Source organism: Drosophila sechellia, chromosome 2L (genome assembly GCF_004382195.2).
Source record: "Drosophila sechellia strain sech25 chromosome 2L, ASM438219v1, whole genome shotgun sequence".
Taxonomy (NCBI): domain Eukaryota; kingdom Metazoa; phylum Arthropoda; class Insecta; order Diptera; family Drosophilidae; genus Drosophila; species Drosophila sechellia.
The window spans coordinates 11,840,960-11,856,170 of NC_045949.1; the positions used below are offsets into that span (position 1 = coordinate 11,840,960).

At 47.5% G+C, this 15,211-nt stretch overlaps 6 protein-coding genes across 8 annotated transcripts; 4 read left to right on the top strand and 2 right to left on the bottom strand.

Annotated features, from left to right (window-relative positions):
• The first annotated feature begins 152 nt into the window (after nucleotides 1–152).
• Nucleotides 153–3,137, top strand: LOC6617713 (engulfment and cell motility protein 1). Its single transcript, XM_002041989.2, has 4 exons — nucleotides 153–353; nucleotides 652–1,662; nucleotides 1,723–2,274; nucleotides 2,337–3,137. The coding sequence occupies exons 1-4, from the start codon at nucleotides 242–244 to the stop codon at nucleotides 2,834–2,836; spliced, it is 2,175 nt and encodes a 724-aa protein (XP_002042025.1). The 5' UTR covers nucleotides 153–241; the 3' UTR covers nucleotides 2,837–3,137.
• LOC6617714 (probable protein S-acyltransferase 23) lies at nucleotides 3,085–5,605 on the bottom strand. The gene is made up of 2 exons (XM_002041990.2): nucleotides 3,789–5,605; nucleotides 3,085–3,733 (listed from the first exon to the last, which is right to left on the bottom strand). The coding sequence occupies exons 1-2, from the start codon at nucleotides 5,352–5,354 to the stop codon at nucleotides 3,542–3,544; spliced, it is 1,758 nt and encodes a 585-aa protein (XP_002042026.1). The 5' UTR covers nucleotides 5,355–5,605; the 3' UTR covers nucleotides 3,085–3,541.
• Nucleotides 5,606–6,052: 447 nt separating this feature from the next.
• Nucleotides 6,053–9,235, top strand: LOC6617715 (threonine--tRNA ligase 1, cytoplasmic). 3 transcript variants are annotated; one of them, XM_032717495.1, is made up of 4 exons: nucleotides 6,053–6,149; nucleotides 6,808–6,868; nucleotides 7,019–7,452; nucleotides 7,516–9,235. In XM_032717495.1, exons 1-4 carry the CDS (start codon nucleotides 6,096–6,098, stop codon nucleotides 9,100–9,102), a joined length of 2,136 nt encoding a protein of 711 aa, XP_032573386.1. In that variant the 5' UTR covers nucleotides 6,053–6,095; the 3' UTR covers nucleotides 9,103–9,235. The 3 variants fall into 3 exon arrangements, with proteins under 3 accessions (XP_032573386.1, XP_002042027.1, XP_032573393.1); XM_002041991.2 differs by lacking the exon at nucleotides 6,053–6,149 and adding an exon at nucleotides 6,175–6,371; XM_032717502.1 differs by lacking the exon at nucleotides 6,053–6,149 and adding an exon at nucleotides 6,592–6,698.
• Nucleotides 9,236–9,632: 397 nt separating this feature from the next.
• Nucleotides 9,633–11,463, bottom strand: LOC6617716 (ras-related protein Rab6). Its single transcript, XM_002041992.2, has one exon. The coding sequence runs from the start codon at nucleotides 11,142–11,144 to the stop codon at nucleotides 10,518–10,520; it is 627 nt and encodes a 208-aa protein (XP_002042028.1). The 5' UTR covers nucleotides 11,145–11,463; the 3' UTR covers nucleotides 9,633–10,517.
• Nucleotides 11,464–11,789: 326 nt separating this feature from the next.
• LOC6617717 (trypsin delta) lies at nucleotides 11,790–12,901 on the top strand. Its single transcript, XM_032727133.1, has one exon. The coding sequence runs from the start codon at nucleotides 11,980–11,982 to the stop codon at nucleotides 12,790–12,792; it is 813 nt and encodes a 270-aa protein (XP_032583024.1). The 5' UTR covers nucleotides 11,790–11,979; the 3' UTR covers nucleotides 12,793–12,901.
• Nucleotides 12,902–13,401: 500 nt separating this feature from the next.
• LOC6617718 (trypsin) lies at nucleotides 13,402–14,301 on the top strand. The gene has a single exon (XM_002041994.2). It carries the CDS (start codon nucleotides 13,429–13,431, stop codon nucleotides 14,248–14,250), a length of 822 nt encoding a protein of 273 aa, XP_002042030.1. The 5' UTR covers nucleotides 13,402–13,428; the 3' UTR covers nucleotides 14,251–14,301.
• Nucleotides 14,302–15,211: the final 910 nt, after the last annotated feature.

A 15,211-nucleotide genomic window follows, 5' to 3' on the forward strand; every position in this document is an offset into this window, starting at 1 on the left:
TTAATACATTATATTAGCTGGAAAATTACTCTGCGCTGTTATCATGAAAATATTTATTTAAAATCCACATAATTTTCCCCCCCAGTGTTGCCTATGCCCCAAAACGCAACAGTAGTATGCGTAAGTTTTTTTAATATTTCATTCTACTTGTCAATTGGTCACACTGCACTGAATTAAAAAAAGAAGTTTACCCAGAAAAACAATAATAATTGCAGCTATCGCTAATTGAAAGATTTCCAAAATGATACCAAAAAAGACGACGGTTAAGGATTCACATATTGTGAAAATAGCCGTGGAACGGGAGCACCATATAGCGCAGTTGATAAACCTGGATCAAAGGCATCCGCTGGCAAGTGAGTAAATAGAAATAGCGGATAAAAACAAAGATTTTTTGCTTGCTGAGCAGCAATTTTAAAGAGAATGTGCTTTTAAAATCTAAAACAAAGTTCCAAGAAGTTAATAAAACAGAATTATGTTGAAAGTGGCAAAGGAACCCATCATACAGGAGGAACTTCCAACCAACGCCCTTCGCTATGCTTAAGTGTTATCGTGATGTCAGCGCAATCATTTCCCCTTCCTCATTTGTATGCAAATCATACAATTGGCCAGGAAGTTGCTATTACAGCGTGTTAATGTCGCCTTCGCTTGCAGGTAAAATCCAGGACATTTGCAATGGTTGGTCCATCAGCGATCACCAAAACTACGCACTCCAGTTCTGCGATTCCAATAACCGGAAGTACGTGACCGAAAAGAATCGCAATGAGATCAAGAATGGCTCCGTACTGCAGCTGCAGTATTCGCCATCCAAGACTGCCTGCGATGCCATGGAGGTGCTGCTCAATGGCAGTCCACAGGAAAAGGCGCTGCGTCTGAAGGAGCTCACTACCCTCAGCACCGATCACACCTTTGCCCTGGAGTTCATCAAAGAGAAGGGTCTCGACACACTCATTAGGATGATCGAGGATGGCGGTCAGACCAACGAAGACATTCTCAAATACAGCCTGGCCAGCTTTGTGGAGCTGATGGAGCACGGCACGGTGTCCTGGGAGGTGCCGGAAATCTCATTCGTGGCCCGCAACATTGAAATCGTGCGAAACTTCCAGAAGTATCCTACGGACTGTGGTGAGAGCGCCCTGTCCAACTTGGAGAACATTGTTATGTGCAGCAATAAACATCTGCTTGTTGCCGAGGACATCAAGTTGCAGGATATTCTCCGATTGCTTCAGGATGTCAACTCGCCGGTGATGCGACAAAATGCCATAGCCCTGCTGAACGCTCTGTTCGTCAAAGCAGACGAGGGCCGCCGCAGGACCATTGCTCAAACTATTAGTGCCAAGCAGTTCCGCCTGGCCCTCATCGGCAATGGACTGGGCACGGAGATGACCCACCAGCTGTACGTGCTGCAAACGTTGACTCTCGGCCTGTTGGAGAAGCGCATGCGAATGAAGATGAACGCGCAGGACCAGGACGCACACGAAAAGATCAAGGAGCTGCGGCGCATAGCCTTCGACGATCATACCAACGCTTTGAATCAAAACGACGATCACATCCGACGTGGCGGTGGCTCCGGAGCTGGCAATGTCAACTTCTCGCAGTACTACAAAAAGCTGGGCTTCAAGTGCGATATTAACCCTGCTCAGGATTTCATTGAGACGCCGCCGGGTATGAATATGTTACTATATTAAAGCTATTTTGGTTGCTAATCAGAAACGTATTTCTCAGGTATATTAGCGTTGGATTGCATGGTGTATTTTGCACGCAACTACACGCAACAGTATGCGAAGATCGTCAGGGAGAACTCCTGCCGTGCGGATGAGCACGAGTGTCCCTTCGGACGCACCTCCATCGAATTGGTCAAGGTGCTATGCGACATCCTGCGCATTGGCGAGCCACCAGCCGAGCAATCCGGTGACTTTCAGCCTATGTTCTTCACGCACGATTCGCCGTTCGAGGAATTCTTTTGCATATGCGTCATTACGCTGAATCGCACATGGAAGGATATGCGTGCCACTGCCGAGGACTTCAGCACAACCTTCAGCGTGGTGCGGGAGCAGATCCAGCGCACTCTCAAGGGCAGACCCGAGAACCTGGACGATTTCCGAAACAAGATCGCTTTGCTGACCTATCAGCAGATCACAACACTGCGCCAGCAGGAGCGCACTTCGAAGGAGGAGTGTGACTCCACGGCTTCGGCGATTGTTAAGCTCAAAGAGAAGATATCACCGCACATTCTCGAGCTAATCAAGCAGCAACGGCTCTCTTTTTTGGTGGAAGGTACAAATCTAATATATACATTTTAAAAACTATCTTAACATTGATAAATCCTGCACTTTTAGGTACCCATTTTGCAAAGTACTTGCGAGGCACACGAACTAAGGACAAGTTCTGGTACGCTCGTCTTTCGCCTAATCACAAGGTGATTCATTACGGCGACTGCGATGAGAAGACAATACCCACCATGGAGGAGCTGCCCAAGAAACTGCCCATCAGCGAGATTAAGCAGTTGCTAGAGGGCAAGGAATGTCCGCATATGAAGGAAACTCGCATTCGGAAATCGGCGGTAAACCTGGCCTTTTCCATCACGTTTGAGAACATGGAGCACTCTACGTTGGACTTTGTGGCACCCGACGAAAGCATATTCAACTACTGGACGGACGGAATAAACGCGCTGCTGGGTCAACCGATGGTCAGCAAGCAAAAGAACGAGGACTTCGACACTCTGCTGTCGATGGAGATCAAATTGCGCCTGCTGGACACCGAAGGCGTGGACATCAGTAAGGACCCACCGCCAATACCAGAAGATCCCGAGAACTATGACTTTTGCTTTGAGAGCTAAGCATATCGCGCACATTTAATTCACGAAATTTTCGATTCATTCTAGACTCTCCCATCACCCAAGATACATGCCAAAGTGTACCCACAACATAATCGTATTCTCCGATCTGATCTTCTACTAGTATTACTTGTGCAATTACCCGAACACAAAATGAACAAACTGGTGGAGGGGACGTCCAAGTGACTATCCGCTGCCTAGCCATTTAGTGAACTTTACACCATTTATGATTATAATAGGTATATAATATATAGAGATCATTAAATAACACATTTTATACATAAAATTTTTGTACAAAAACTAACAAGAGAAGCGTATTCTTATCCAAGCCTAAAAGGTAATTAGTTAGTTAAAAAAGCAAAAAGCACGGCTGGCCGATGCTTTGAACACCATTGCGGAAGGAATTGATTTGGAGCCGTAAACAATAATGGAATCTTAGCAATGTGACTTATTAATGCTCTTAATTGCACTTTGAATTTGCTACCGATTTGTCCTTCCGCAAGGGTATGTTGATTGCAATTGTAAATGATAAAACACGCACTTGACGACCTTTGGTTCGAACTTTAAAGCATTCGAGTAAGCAGTAAGCCTGCGGAGCAAAACCAAACGGGCAGCCTACCCGAGTGGGTCTCTGGCTGCCTCCTCGCAACATTATCCACGCACGGGCAGCTTGCGCCGGCGAGCAGGGGCTCGATCCTAGATCCTTAATCAAATGTTATCCTCCAGCAGGAGATCGTTGTCATCGCCCCGATCCGGCAGGCAGACGAAGAATTCGAGCAAATTCAGTATGGGACCACGCGAGAAGGGATTCTGGTAGCGTCCGCGTTTGTCCCGCAAGTAAGGATAACGCTTGTAGTTGAACATCTCGTTTGTGGTGAGGTTCATGCAGGCGTGCAGGATCTGCCAGTGTAAATGGTGTCACAACCAATAATTTCTCACGGAAAAATGCACTTACCGAAGTACACGTGAGTATCCAACCCAATCCGCAGAACACAACAGCCTCGATAAGTCCCAGCACATAGAGCATCGTGAAGCCCTCGATCATCACGCAGTAGCAGGCAAAGTAGATGGTGAACGAGCAGTTGACGGCCACCGAGAGGACGAACAGGAAGAACCACATTCTGTTCCTCAGTCCCACGCAGTTGTAGATAAAGGGACAGTGGTGGTCAAAGTACGAGACACAACGGTTGCACACGCGACAGTGTTTGGCTCGCAGCGGCCGAAGGCACCTGCAGCTGTGACATAGCCGGGTTAGCATCACATTCCGCTTCTTCAGCTTGTCGAAGTACGGGATCTGCTTGATGGCCCGGTAGTAGGCATCCGAACTGAGTGGTATGTACCCCGGATCCCGGCGATTGGCAATGGCCCAGCTTATCCACATCACAGCGTTCCAGTATATGAAGCAATAGTGCGAGCGTCTCAATATGTTCCACGTAATGGGAATCGCACGGATCATGTACATGGGATAGCCCCAAAGCAGCACCGAGAAGAGAAACAGAAACAGTGGTCCCTTGGAGTCTCCAGCTCCGCCAAATAGCCAGCCCCAACTTTCCGAGACCGAGGGAATCCATCGGGACTTCTTCTTCACCTCGCCGTACAGCAGACGCACCACATCCTGGTGCTGATGAGCCTGTGCCAACATGATCGGCGTCTTTCCATTCTTGTCCCTCGGTTCCAGATCCAGCTGGGACTTCTCGCACAGCAGGCGAACGCACGTCATGTTACCAGACAGGCAAGCCAGATGCAGTGGAGTCGATCCAAAGTTGTCCGTCTTCTGAAGTTCCACGCCGGAGTACATGAGCAGTCGCATAAGATCGGCATGTCCCTTGTACGCCGCCCAGTGGAGTGCCGTATCGCCGTTTATGTCAGTTAGGTTGTTCAGCGCTCCCATTCCAAGAAGATAGGCCGCCGTCGCAGTACGACCGTACATGCAGGCCAGATGGAGCGGTGTCAGTCCCTTGAAGTCCGCCGCATTGACGGCAACTCCCGCTTGGAGAAGGACCTGGACCACGGACGCATGACCCTTCCTGCACGCCCAGTGAATGGGCCGTGGACCCTGCGTACCCAAACAGGGCAGATCGATCGGAGCCGTGCGTTCGATGAGGTACCGCATCAGCTGGACATTTCCGTTTAGAGCTATCCAGTGGGCTGGCGTGTAGCCATGACGATCCCTGGCCGACAGACACTCCATGCCGAACTTGTCCACGAGATTCTCCACCTCGCTGACCTCTCCGTTCTTGATAATATCGAAGATATCGTCCAGACTCACTGTGGTGGCCCCATCCAGCCCCTCAAAGAGAAGCACATTTTCGTGGTCCTCGACGCCGCCAGTGCCATGTCCACCGTCCGTCCCGCGACCCGTTAATGGCGGCGAATGCGGTCGATGATCCAAATGGATGTCGTCGGCGTGGGCATGGCCATCCTCCTCCGCGACGACCATGTTGCAGGAGGAGGAGGCGGTTAGGGGCAACGCCCACACACTGCGCGCCGCCCCCGGACTTGGATGCACCTTCGAGGCCATGTAGAACTCGAAGTCCACGCCCAGACGGTCCGCCGTTCCACCGTTGCCTTGATGCAGGGGGTTTTCCAGTAGGTGTGCAATCTTGTCGCCTTTTTCCGTTACGCTCCGACCGAAATTTTTACTCCGTTTGGCCAATCTTAGGCGTAGCACGCTAGGTAAACACGACTGCACTCGATGGCGAGGAAATTATGTCAGCACTGTGAGAAAATCAATATTTGGCCCGAATCGCAGGACTCGAATTGGGGCCAATTTCGAACTCGACTTGGCGCCAAACAAATCAACAGCTGACCGTTATTTTCGCAGATGGGCGCGCAGTGTTGTCAACACACACTGGAAATCCAGACTTCCAAGCGAGGGGCGACTTAAGATTTCTAAAAGGAGTCATGAAGTATTAATATATAATATATTATTATATATTTTAAATTAGTTCAAAGGTCAATTGCTGAAACCGAGGTTTCATTTGGATTAACTTAAGTATAGTGGAAATCTCGTGGCATAAACAAACTTAAAAAAAAAAACAAAAAAGGCTTAATAATTGACTTTTAAATTAGATTCAACATTATCTGGAAACATTTGTTTTCCAACGCTAGAAACCCTCAAAATTAATACTGTTATATTGCTTGGTACGAATGTTGCATTTTGAACTGATACAAGTATTGCATTTTGTTGGGTTCCCTTGTCACCGTTATTTTGCCACCTGGTAACACTGTGCCTCTTTTTGATAAATTTGTTTCGTAAAAAATGGGCGACAACGTGGTGACGGAACTAAATAACTTGGATTTGAATAAGCAAAAGGCATGTTAAACTCTTTTCGAACTGCATTCGAGTGTATGAGAAGTGCTAGTTAGCCGAATTATGTTGAAGTTGGCGCCGCAGGGCGGCAGATATTATAGCCAAATAAGCCGCATTTGCCAGCGGATTTTGCCGAAAATTCAGACGCAGTCGAAACCACCAAAACAACAACAGCAACAGCAACCACAATTGAAAGAACAACAACAACACAGCTACGCAACTTTGGTTGGTGTTTTAAGCTAAAAAGAATTGACCTAAACTTCAATTTAAACGCCTATTACTGCTGGCACGTGTAAATGTTATGTTTGTGTGTGTGTGAGTGTGTGCGATTCTCCAATGAATCAGTGCCGCCGGCTGTGACGTCACTAACAACCAACCAACTTCATAAGTGTGTGTTTTATTTGCTACTCTATTGCATCAGCCATAAAACGACGAAGATTCGCTCAAAGACGGCTCGATAAAACAGAGATAGGAGCACTCACAACAAGGCGCCGAAAAGTGCTCATTGCCATGTCCCCAATTGTTTAAACAATAAGAAAACATCAGTCGAAAGTAGATACCGAAAAAGAGCGTTTGTCTAATTGCATACGTAGCACACTTGTGGCCACTTGAATATCTCTGATTTTTATTGATTTTTAACCTATTTCCGATGGATTTACAGGCTGCCAAGATGAAGAAGGAGAAAAAGGAGAAGCCATCCGGCGGTGGAGATACTCGCAAGGGTAAGGAATCCTAACTCCCCCACGTCACGTTCCTGTTTAAAAAATGTAGCATATCTTTAAGATGAGCTGTTACCAAGTTTTCCTTTAAGAAGCTTCGTTTTTTTTTCCAATACCCTGAAATTCCACTGATCTCTGCTTTATTGATTGCAGAACTCAGTCCCTTGCCCAAGTATATAGAGGAGCGCAATGTCTTCTGGGAGAAGTGCAAGGCGGAGTACGAGGCCGAACTGGCGGCCAAGACGCGTGAGCCCATCAAGGTGACACTGCCCGATGGCAAGCAGGTGGACGCCACCTCCTGGGAGACCACTCCGTACGAAGTGGCTCGCGGCATTAGTCAGGGTCTCGCTGACAACACCGTCATCTCCAAGGTGAACGGCGAGGTGTGGGACTTGGACCGTGTGCTCGAGGGAAACTGCACCCTGCAGCTTCTCAAGTTCGACGACCCGGAGGCGCAGGCCGTCTTCTGGCACAGCTCTGCCCACATCATGGGTGAGGCCATGGAGCGCATCTATGGTGGACACCTGTGCTACGGGCCGCCCATTGAAAATGGCTTCTACTACGACATGCATCTGGAGGGCGAGGGTGTAAGTAAACTAGTGATTTTGAAATTATGAATTGAATTGAAATTAAATTGAACGCCCAATTAGATCTCCACCAACGACTACGGTGCCATGGAGGGTCTGGTTAAGCAAATCGTCAAGGAGAAGCAGAACTTCGAACGTCTGGAGATGAAGAAGTCCGACCTGCTGGAGATGTTCAAGTACAACGAGTTCAAGGTACGCATTCTCAACGAGAAAGTGACCACCGACCGCACCACTGTCTACAAGTGCGGTTCTTTGATCGATCTCTGCCGCGGACCCCATGTTCGTCACACCGGCAAGGTGAAGGCTCTGAAGATCACCAAGAACTCTTCTACCTACTGGGAGGGCAAGGCCGACGCTGAGACACTGCAGCGCGTCTACGGCATCTCGTTCCCCGACCCGAAGCAGCTCAAGGAGTGGGAGAAACTTCAGGAGGAGGCGGCTAAGCGGGATCACCGCAAAATCGGTCGCGAGCAGGAGCTGTTCTTCTTCCATGAACTTTCGCCTGGCTCGTGCTTCTTCCAGCCGCGAGGAGCGCACATCTACAACACCCTGATGGGCTTCATCAAAGCGGAATATAGAAAGCGTGGTTTCCAAGAAGTTATTTCGCCCAACATCTACAACGCCAAGTTGTGGATGACCTCCGGCCACTGGGAGCACTATGCCGAGAACATGTTCTCCTTCGAGGCCGAGAAGGAGAAGTTCGCCCTCAAGCCCATGAATTGTCCAGGACATTGTCTCATCTTCGATAACCGCAATCGATCCTGGCGAGAGCTGCCACTGCGAATGGCCGACTTCGGTGTGCTCCATCGCAACGAGCTCTCCGGTGCTTTAACCGGACTAACTCGCGTTCGTCGCTTCCAGCAAGACGATGCGCACATCTTCTGTGCCCCCGAGCAGATTAAAAGCGAGATGAAGGGCTGCCTGGAGTTCCTGAAGTATGTGTATACCATTTTCGGATTCTCCTTCCAGCTGGTGCTGTCGACACGCCCGGATAATTACCTAGGCGAGTTGGAACAGTGGAATGATGCGGAAAAGGCGCTGGCTGAATCACTCAACGAGTTCGGAATGCCGTGGAAGGAGAACCCCGGCGATGGCGCCTTCTACGGACCGAAGATTGATATTACCATTATGGATGCACTGAAGCGTGCCCATCAGTGCGCCACCATCCAGTTGGACTTCCAGCTGCCAATTCGCTTTAATCTCAGCTACATCGCCGACGATGGCGAGAAGAAGAGGCCGGTGATCATCCATCGCGCTATTCTTGGCTCAGTGGAGCGGATGATTGCCATTCTCACGGAGAACTTTGCTGGCAAATGGCCCTTCTGGTTATCACCGCGCCAGGTGATGGTTGTTCCAGTGGGTCCTGCCTACGATCAGTACGCCCAGGCTGTGCGGGATCAGCTACACGATGCTGGATTCATGAGCGAGGCGGATTGCGATGCCGGCGACACGATGAACAAGAAGATACGCAATGCTCAGTTGGCCCAGTTCAACTTCATTCTGGTGGTGGGCGACAAGGAGCGCTCCTCGAACACCGTTAACGTGCGCACTCGGGACAACAAGGTGCACGGCGAGGTCTCCGTGGCGGAACTCATCACGAAGCTGCAAAAGATTCGCGACGAATTCATCGCCAACGAGGACAGCTTCTAAGACTCTATTTCGAACTATTTATCAAAAGTATACTTAACATTTGCATAGCAAAGCAAGTACGCATTTTTGTTCTTTCTATGTATTTACGCTTACGAAACCGGAATTCACAAATAAAAAACCAAATCCAAACACATTTTTAAGAGAATAGTTACTAATTTGGCAAATACAGGAGAAGAGCAAGCAATCGAAAAAAAACAATTCGGTTCAATATACGATTATCAAGCTTCCCCAACTAGAAATTCGTATCTCCCTGATCCACCTTAAGCTTATTACATTCTAGTTTCTTGACGAATCAGTGGAATATGTCAGCAATTGAGGAGTAGTCATGCCGACACAGAGGTGCGCAGTCCATTCAGAAACGATTTGAAATGATAAGATAAGTCCTAAGATAAGATAAACCTTTTTGGGGAAAGGTGTGTGTGAACCCAAAACGTATGAGTCATGTTTTGAATGTATTTTTTTTTATTAATTTATTGCTAGTATCTTGTATACTTTTCATTTTCATAATTTGATTTATTAAAAATTGCATCCATAGTTTATGTTTTTATTCAATTATCAATTTTGTAAGCTTTTGCTTTTCGCGTAAAAAATGCACAAAGTTCTCTCGCTAATCGAAGCAAAAATCGTTAATAATATTGTTAAGTGTTTGCTCTGCTCGTGCTCTGCTTATCTGTTTCAGTGTTAGTCATAAAAATACATATTTTATATTTGTGTATATTTATTCATAAGATGCACGTGGCCAAGTCCTATGCCATCCACAGTTCCAGTTAGCAGTCGCGATCGCTGTGCTAAAAAAAAAAAACCGAAATCCTAACCAAAACTGGCGAAACAAAAGCCGCAAACAGAACAGAACGGGGTCTAAAATTGGAAACAAAATGCCTGGCTGGTGCAATCATTGAACACAGACTGGCTGCGTGGTATCTACGGCTGCTGGAGATGCCGAGAGCTGGAATGTCGGAGGATCCTGGGACCGCCTGGCCTGACATAAGTACATGGTTTTGGGTTTTTTTCGTTTGGGGGTTTAGGGGGTATCGGAAATGCACAACACTATATTCTTGTCTGGTAGCTAACTCGCAAATATTACTCTGATCTTGATCCCTGATCTCGTGTCAATGAATTAGCATTCGCACTCGCCTGCGCTCGGGATTAGCTCCTCAATTAACAGTAATTAGTTAGCCGATTTCGTTAATTGTTGTTTAGTCTATTTGCCTTTGCTATCATTTGTTACTTTATAAATAAACTTAAACGTAAAGTGTGTATGTGTGTATAGATGTTGAGGAATCCGCCGCAGATCCGGCCAGTACATACACCTGACACCTGTGTACACCAGTGCTGCTGGCCGATCTCCTGCATCTGCATCTGCTCCTGCTGTTGAAAAGGGGGAGAGGATGGTTGGATCGTCGGCTCAACCGGTTCTAGCAGGCGCAGCCACCCTCGGGATCCTTTGTCTCGTTGGGTGAGTCCTTCAGCACAACCTCCTGCATGTCCTCGGAGGGCTTGTTCTCCGTGGAATCCATGCCGGGCAGTGCCGCGGCCACCCGTCGGAACAATTGCTTCACATTGTAGCCGGCCTTGGCGCTTGTCTCGATGAACATCACATTAAGCTCCTTCGCCTTGCGCTCTCCCTCCTCGGTGGACACCTGACGCTTGTCGGAGAGATCCGTCTTGTTGCCCACTAGCATGATGATGACGTCGCTGCCCCGCTCCGTGCGCACGTCATCGATCCACTTGGAGGTCTGGTGGAACGAGTTGGTGTTGGTGATATCGTAAACGACCACTGCCACCGTGGAGTCGCGTATGTACGAGGGTATCAGCGAGCGGAATCTCTCCTGTCCCGCCGTATCCCACAGCTGCAGGCGCACAGTGCGATCCTCCAGGTACATGGTCTTCGATAGGAAGTCAATCCCGATCGTCGCCTGGTACGTGTTGTCGAAGCTGTCGTACATGAAGCGCGTAATCAGCGAGGTCTTGCCCACACTCTGCTCGCCCAGGAAGACGAGCTTGAACTTCCGCAGCGGATTGCCAAAATCTCCGGATGACATCTTCCTCAACGTACGTGTCTACTTTTTCTTAATTACGGGTTTGCTGACCTCTCTTCTCGCTCCGCTCCGCTCTCCAATCTTCAATCTCCACCCCTCCTCAGTGTTTATAATGGGGCTGGGCCAGCGGTTTTCGGGGCCGTTTCGTACTGCGATTTCTTGGGATGCACCGCTTCCAAGTTGCCGCACTCTGTTACACACGATCTAAATGCTTCCCGTCTGGCTAAAGACTCAATTGCGGCTCGAATGGCTTGTTAAATCGCTAGGTTGAGTCGTGGAAAAATTACGGTCTCTGCTTCTTCTTCTTTAACTTCTGAGTCAGTTGCTGTGTGACCAGAGCGGCAACAAAAAGCGATTTCTCTGCCATGCTATCGATAAACGCATATTTGTGCGAAATCGATGTTTTCTGTTTTAAAAACCTAGAATGTTACCGTTATTGAAACCTTTTTAAATAATTTAAACTACAAATTAAATGCTTTAAAAAGTATGTACTAACAGCTTAACATCTTTTAATACTAAAAAGTGAATACTAAGTGTAAGAAATACTAAGGGATGATAACGTGATTTTCAAATATAAATATTCCTAAAAGCTCCCTTACGTGAATTGCTATTTTTGAGATAAACGAGCGTAGTTATTTGCCCATTCTATCGGTGGAACTTGACGTACTTCTGTCAAAGAGTCACTGTTCGGGCGTCGCTTAATCTCAAATTATAATAAGTGGTTATCTGAAGGTTCTTAATTGAAAGTCTTATCTGCTGGCGCTGGCAAAATTTTGGAATGGCGAATTAATTTAAACGGCCCGCGACAAAGGTCGATGTAAACAGTTCCGCGAAAACTATGATAGCGAAAGGACAGCAAACAAAGTCGCTGGCCAGTGGGCTCCTTCTCCTACTGGGCATATGCCGAATATCCGGAGTGGCTATCGGCGCACCTGAGGGGCGTGTCGTGGGCGGATATCCGGCGGCGGTGAATAGTGCTCCCTATGCGGTGTCCATGCAGTACGGTGGCACCCACTACTGTGCCGCCAGCATTCTGAATGCCAACTGGCTGGTTACCGCCGCCCACTGCCTGACCAATAGTAACCAGGTCCTGGGCAGCACCCTGGTGGCCGGAAGCATCGCGGTGGCCGGAACTGCGAGCACTACGCAGACGCGAAGCATCACGTACTTCGTGATCAATGACTTGTACACCGGCGGAACTGTGCCCTATGACATCGGAATGATCTACACGCCCACCGCCTTCGTTTGGAGCGCCTCCGTGGCTCCAGTGACGCTGCCATCCTCGGGAGTGGTGCCCACTGGCACCGCCAATCTGTACGGATGGGGCAGCACCAGCACCACGAATACTGCCTCCTATCCGTCGACCCTGCAGGTGGCCACCAATGTGCCCATCATCTCGCTGAGCTCCTGCGAAAGCGCCCTGGGCACCAAGGGCAGCGATGTCCACTCGACCAATCTGTGCACTGGTCCTCTGACCGGTGGCGTTAGCATTTGCACCTCGGATTCGGGCGGACCACTGGTCCAGGGCAATGTCCTAATTGGCATCGTGTCCTGGGGCAAGTTACCCTGTGGCCAGGCCAACTCACCGTCGGTTTACGTGCAGGTCTCGTCGTTTATTTCCTGGATATCGGCTAACCAGCAGGTGCCCTAGATAGTCGAGATTTGTCCCTATTTTTTCAATAAAAGCAATCAAAGGTGTGTCCCTAGTGGCGGTCACTTAAATGTGGGACTTTCCTTCGCATCATAGCTACTATATCAAACAACAAGCAGTTTTTAAAGCTTATCTAATCTCGTAGAGAGAGAAACACGGTGAGCAAAGGGACCAACGAACAGATTTATATGCTTCACATATTTTTGGGCTGTAAATAACAATTTCTTATATTGCACAATAACAGAATAAGTAGTTAAGTATAAGATATTCACCCTATGGTTTAAAAGGTAAACATTTCTTTTAACAATGTTTTTATAGATATCATATTTATATTTATAATATTTTCCTTATCAATGGACGGGGAACCCCTTTAAAATGCAGAATGACAAACTTGAGATATTGCCTCAACACCCTTTTACATCTATTCCCAGTGTTGACTGAGTCTATCATAACAAGAGAACAATATATATATATATATAACGTATAATCTTAAGTTATATTAGGCTCTTATCTGAAAGACAAGGGCTCTAATTGAAAGATCTTATCATATTCTCGGTTGGCTCGTATGAAATTTGGTGTCACGAATTAATTTAAAAAGCCGTCGATACTGTCCATGTAAACAGTTCTGCGAAAACCATGATTGCGAATGGACAACAAACCAAGTGGCGCCATCGCCACCTGGCCACTTTCCTCCTGCTGGCGGTGTGCGTTTGCCAAGGATCTGGATTAGCCTTGGACCAACCCGATGGACGCGTTGTGGGTGGAAAAGCAGCGGCGGCCAATAGTGCTCCGTATATAGTGTCCATGCAGTACGGAGGAACACATTATTGCGCTGCTAACATCATTAATTCCAACTGGCTGGTAACGGCTGCTCACTGCCTGGCCAATAGGAATCAAGTACTTGGAAGCACCCTGGTGGCTGGAAGCATTGCGGTGGCCGGAACAGCGAGCACCACACAGAAGAGGCAAATCACCCACTATGTGATCAATGATCTCTATAACGGAGGAACAGTGCCCTATGACATCGGATTGATTTACACGCCCACCGCCTTCACTTGGACCGCTGCAGTGGCTCCGGTGAAGCTGCCATCGTCCGGAGTGAGGCCAACTGGAAAGGCTGACCTCTTTGGCTGGGGCAGCACCAGCAAGACGAATAGCCCCTCATATCCGAAGACCCTCCAGGAGGCCAATAACATACCCATTATAAGTCTCGACTCCTGTGCTGCAGAACTGGGCACTAAGGGTCAGGATGTGCACACCACGAACCTGTGCACAGGTCCTCTCACCGGCGGCACCAGCTTTTGCACCTCGGACTCCGGAGGTCCGCTGGTCCAGGGAAACGTTCTAATCGGCATCGTGTCTTGGGGAAAACTTCCATGCGGTCAACCCAACTCCCCGTCGGTGTATGTCCAGGTCTCCTCGTTCATAACATGGATAGCAGCCAACCAAAAGATATGAATCGTGGAGTAAAAGATAGTATCTGAATAAAGAAATACTTATGAGATTGCAGTATCACGTGTTTATTATATAAGGCAACTTTCATAAATTGATTGTAATGTATCTTTCAAAGTACTTAAAGGCATTTAAATATATTTCGTTATCTTATCTAGTAAATTAATTAATTAATTTTAAAAACATGGTAACCGATGTATATTTATATTTTACGACAAAGTAAATAAGATTTGATTATAAATGTTTTAGATAGCCAACTTGTGGAAAAATATTAAGTAAATAAAGCTTTCCAAGAAGCAGCGAATATTAAGATTAAAAATAAGCTTTATCTTTTCTTTTGTTATAAAAACTGAATATTAACCAAAAAAAAGGTAATGTCAACAAAATGTTATCTTTACCAAGAAATACCCGGATTAACTTTCCATTTTTCTATTACACAACCATTCTGAGAACTATTCTCCCCATGGAACTTAGCACATGAAATTAGTTTTGCTTTTGAATCCGTCTCATTTTTGGTGTCAGCACGTCCAGATTTCATTTCATCCCAGACACTCCTCTTCAATCGCCGTTTTTATCAATCATGTTGATCGGAAAGTTCTTATTGGGAAACTAATTGCTTGGTAAGTTGCTGGACACGATCGCAATCAGTTTATTGACACGACCAGTACATAATTGAATGGACATATCAATTTCCCATCACAATCACACCAGCAAAGCTTATTAAGTGCCTCCAAAAAAAGCTTCGCAACAAAGGCGGCCAAGAGCGCGGAACGTGGCCCAAAGAACGATGGCCAGAACACGCCCGCAGCTAATCAGGCTCTAATGGCGATAAATATTTCATTCTATATTATTCTGTTTCCATTCCCCCAACCAAACACGCCTCCAAGTCCCAGCCAAGCTGCCTGGCCAAGGAGTCAAGACAAAGCGACGACTCAACGGGAATGGACAGGGAGATCCAAAGATCTAC

Coding starts and splice junctions, on each gene's coding strand:
- LOC6617714 (XM_002041990.2), bottom strand. CDS start 5,354: ATGGCCTCGAAGGTGCATCCAAGTCCGGGGGCGGCGCGCAGTGTGTGG. Junction 3,734..3,788: donor GGATACTCACGTGTACTTCG/GTAAGTGCATTT, acceptor TTACACTGGCAG/ATCCTGCACGCCTGCATGAA.
- LOC6617713 (XM_002041989.2), top strand. CDS start 242: ATGATACCAAAAAAGACGACGGTTAAGGATTCACATATTGTGAAAATA. Junction 354..651: donor TCAAAGGCATCCGCTGGCAA/GTGAGTAAATAG, acceptor CTTCGCTTGCAG/GTAAAATCCAGGACATTTGC. Junction 1,663..1,722: donor TTTCATTGAGACGCCGCCGG/GTATGAATATGT, acceptor CGTATTTCTCAG/GTATATTAGCGTTGGATTGC.
- LOC6617715 (XM_002041991.2), top strand. CDS start 6,210: ATGTTGAAGTTGGCGCCGCAGGGCGGCAGATATTATAGCCAAATAAGC. Junction 6,869..7,018: donor CGGTGGAGATACTCGCAAGG/GTAAGGAATCCT, acceptor TATTGATTGCAG/AACTCAGTCCCTTGCCCAAG. Junction 7,453..7,515: donor TGCATCTGGAGGGCGAGGGT/GTAAGTAAACTA, acceptor ACGCCCAATTAG/ATCTCCACCAACGACTACGG.
- LOC6617718 (XM_002041994.2), top strand. CDS start 13,429: ATGATTGCGAATGGACAACAAACCAAGTGGCGCCATCGCCACCTGGCC.
- LOC6617717 (XM_032727133.1), top strand. CDS start 11,980: ATGATAGCGAAAGGACAGCAAACAAAGTCGCTGGCCAGTGGGCTCCTT.
- LOC6617716 (XM_002041992.2), bottom strand. CDS start 11,144: ATGTCATCCGGAGATTTTGGCAATCCGCTGCGGAAGTTCAAGCTCGTC.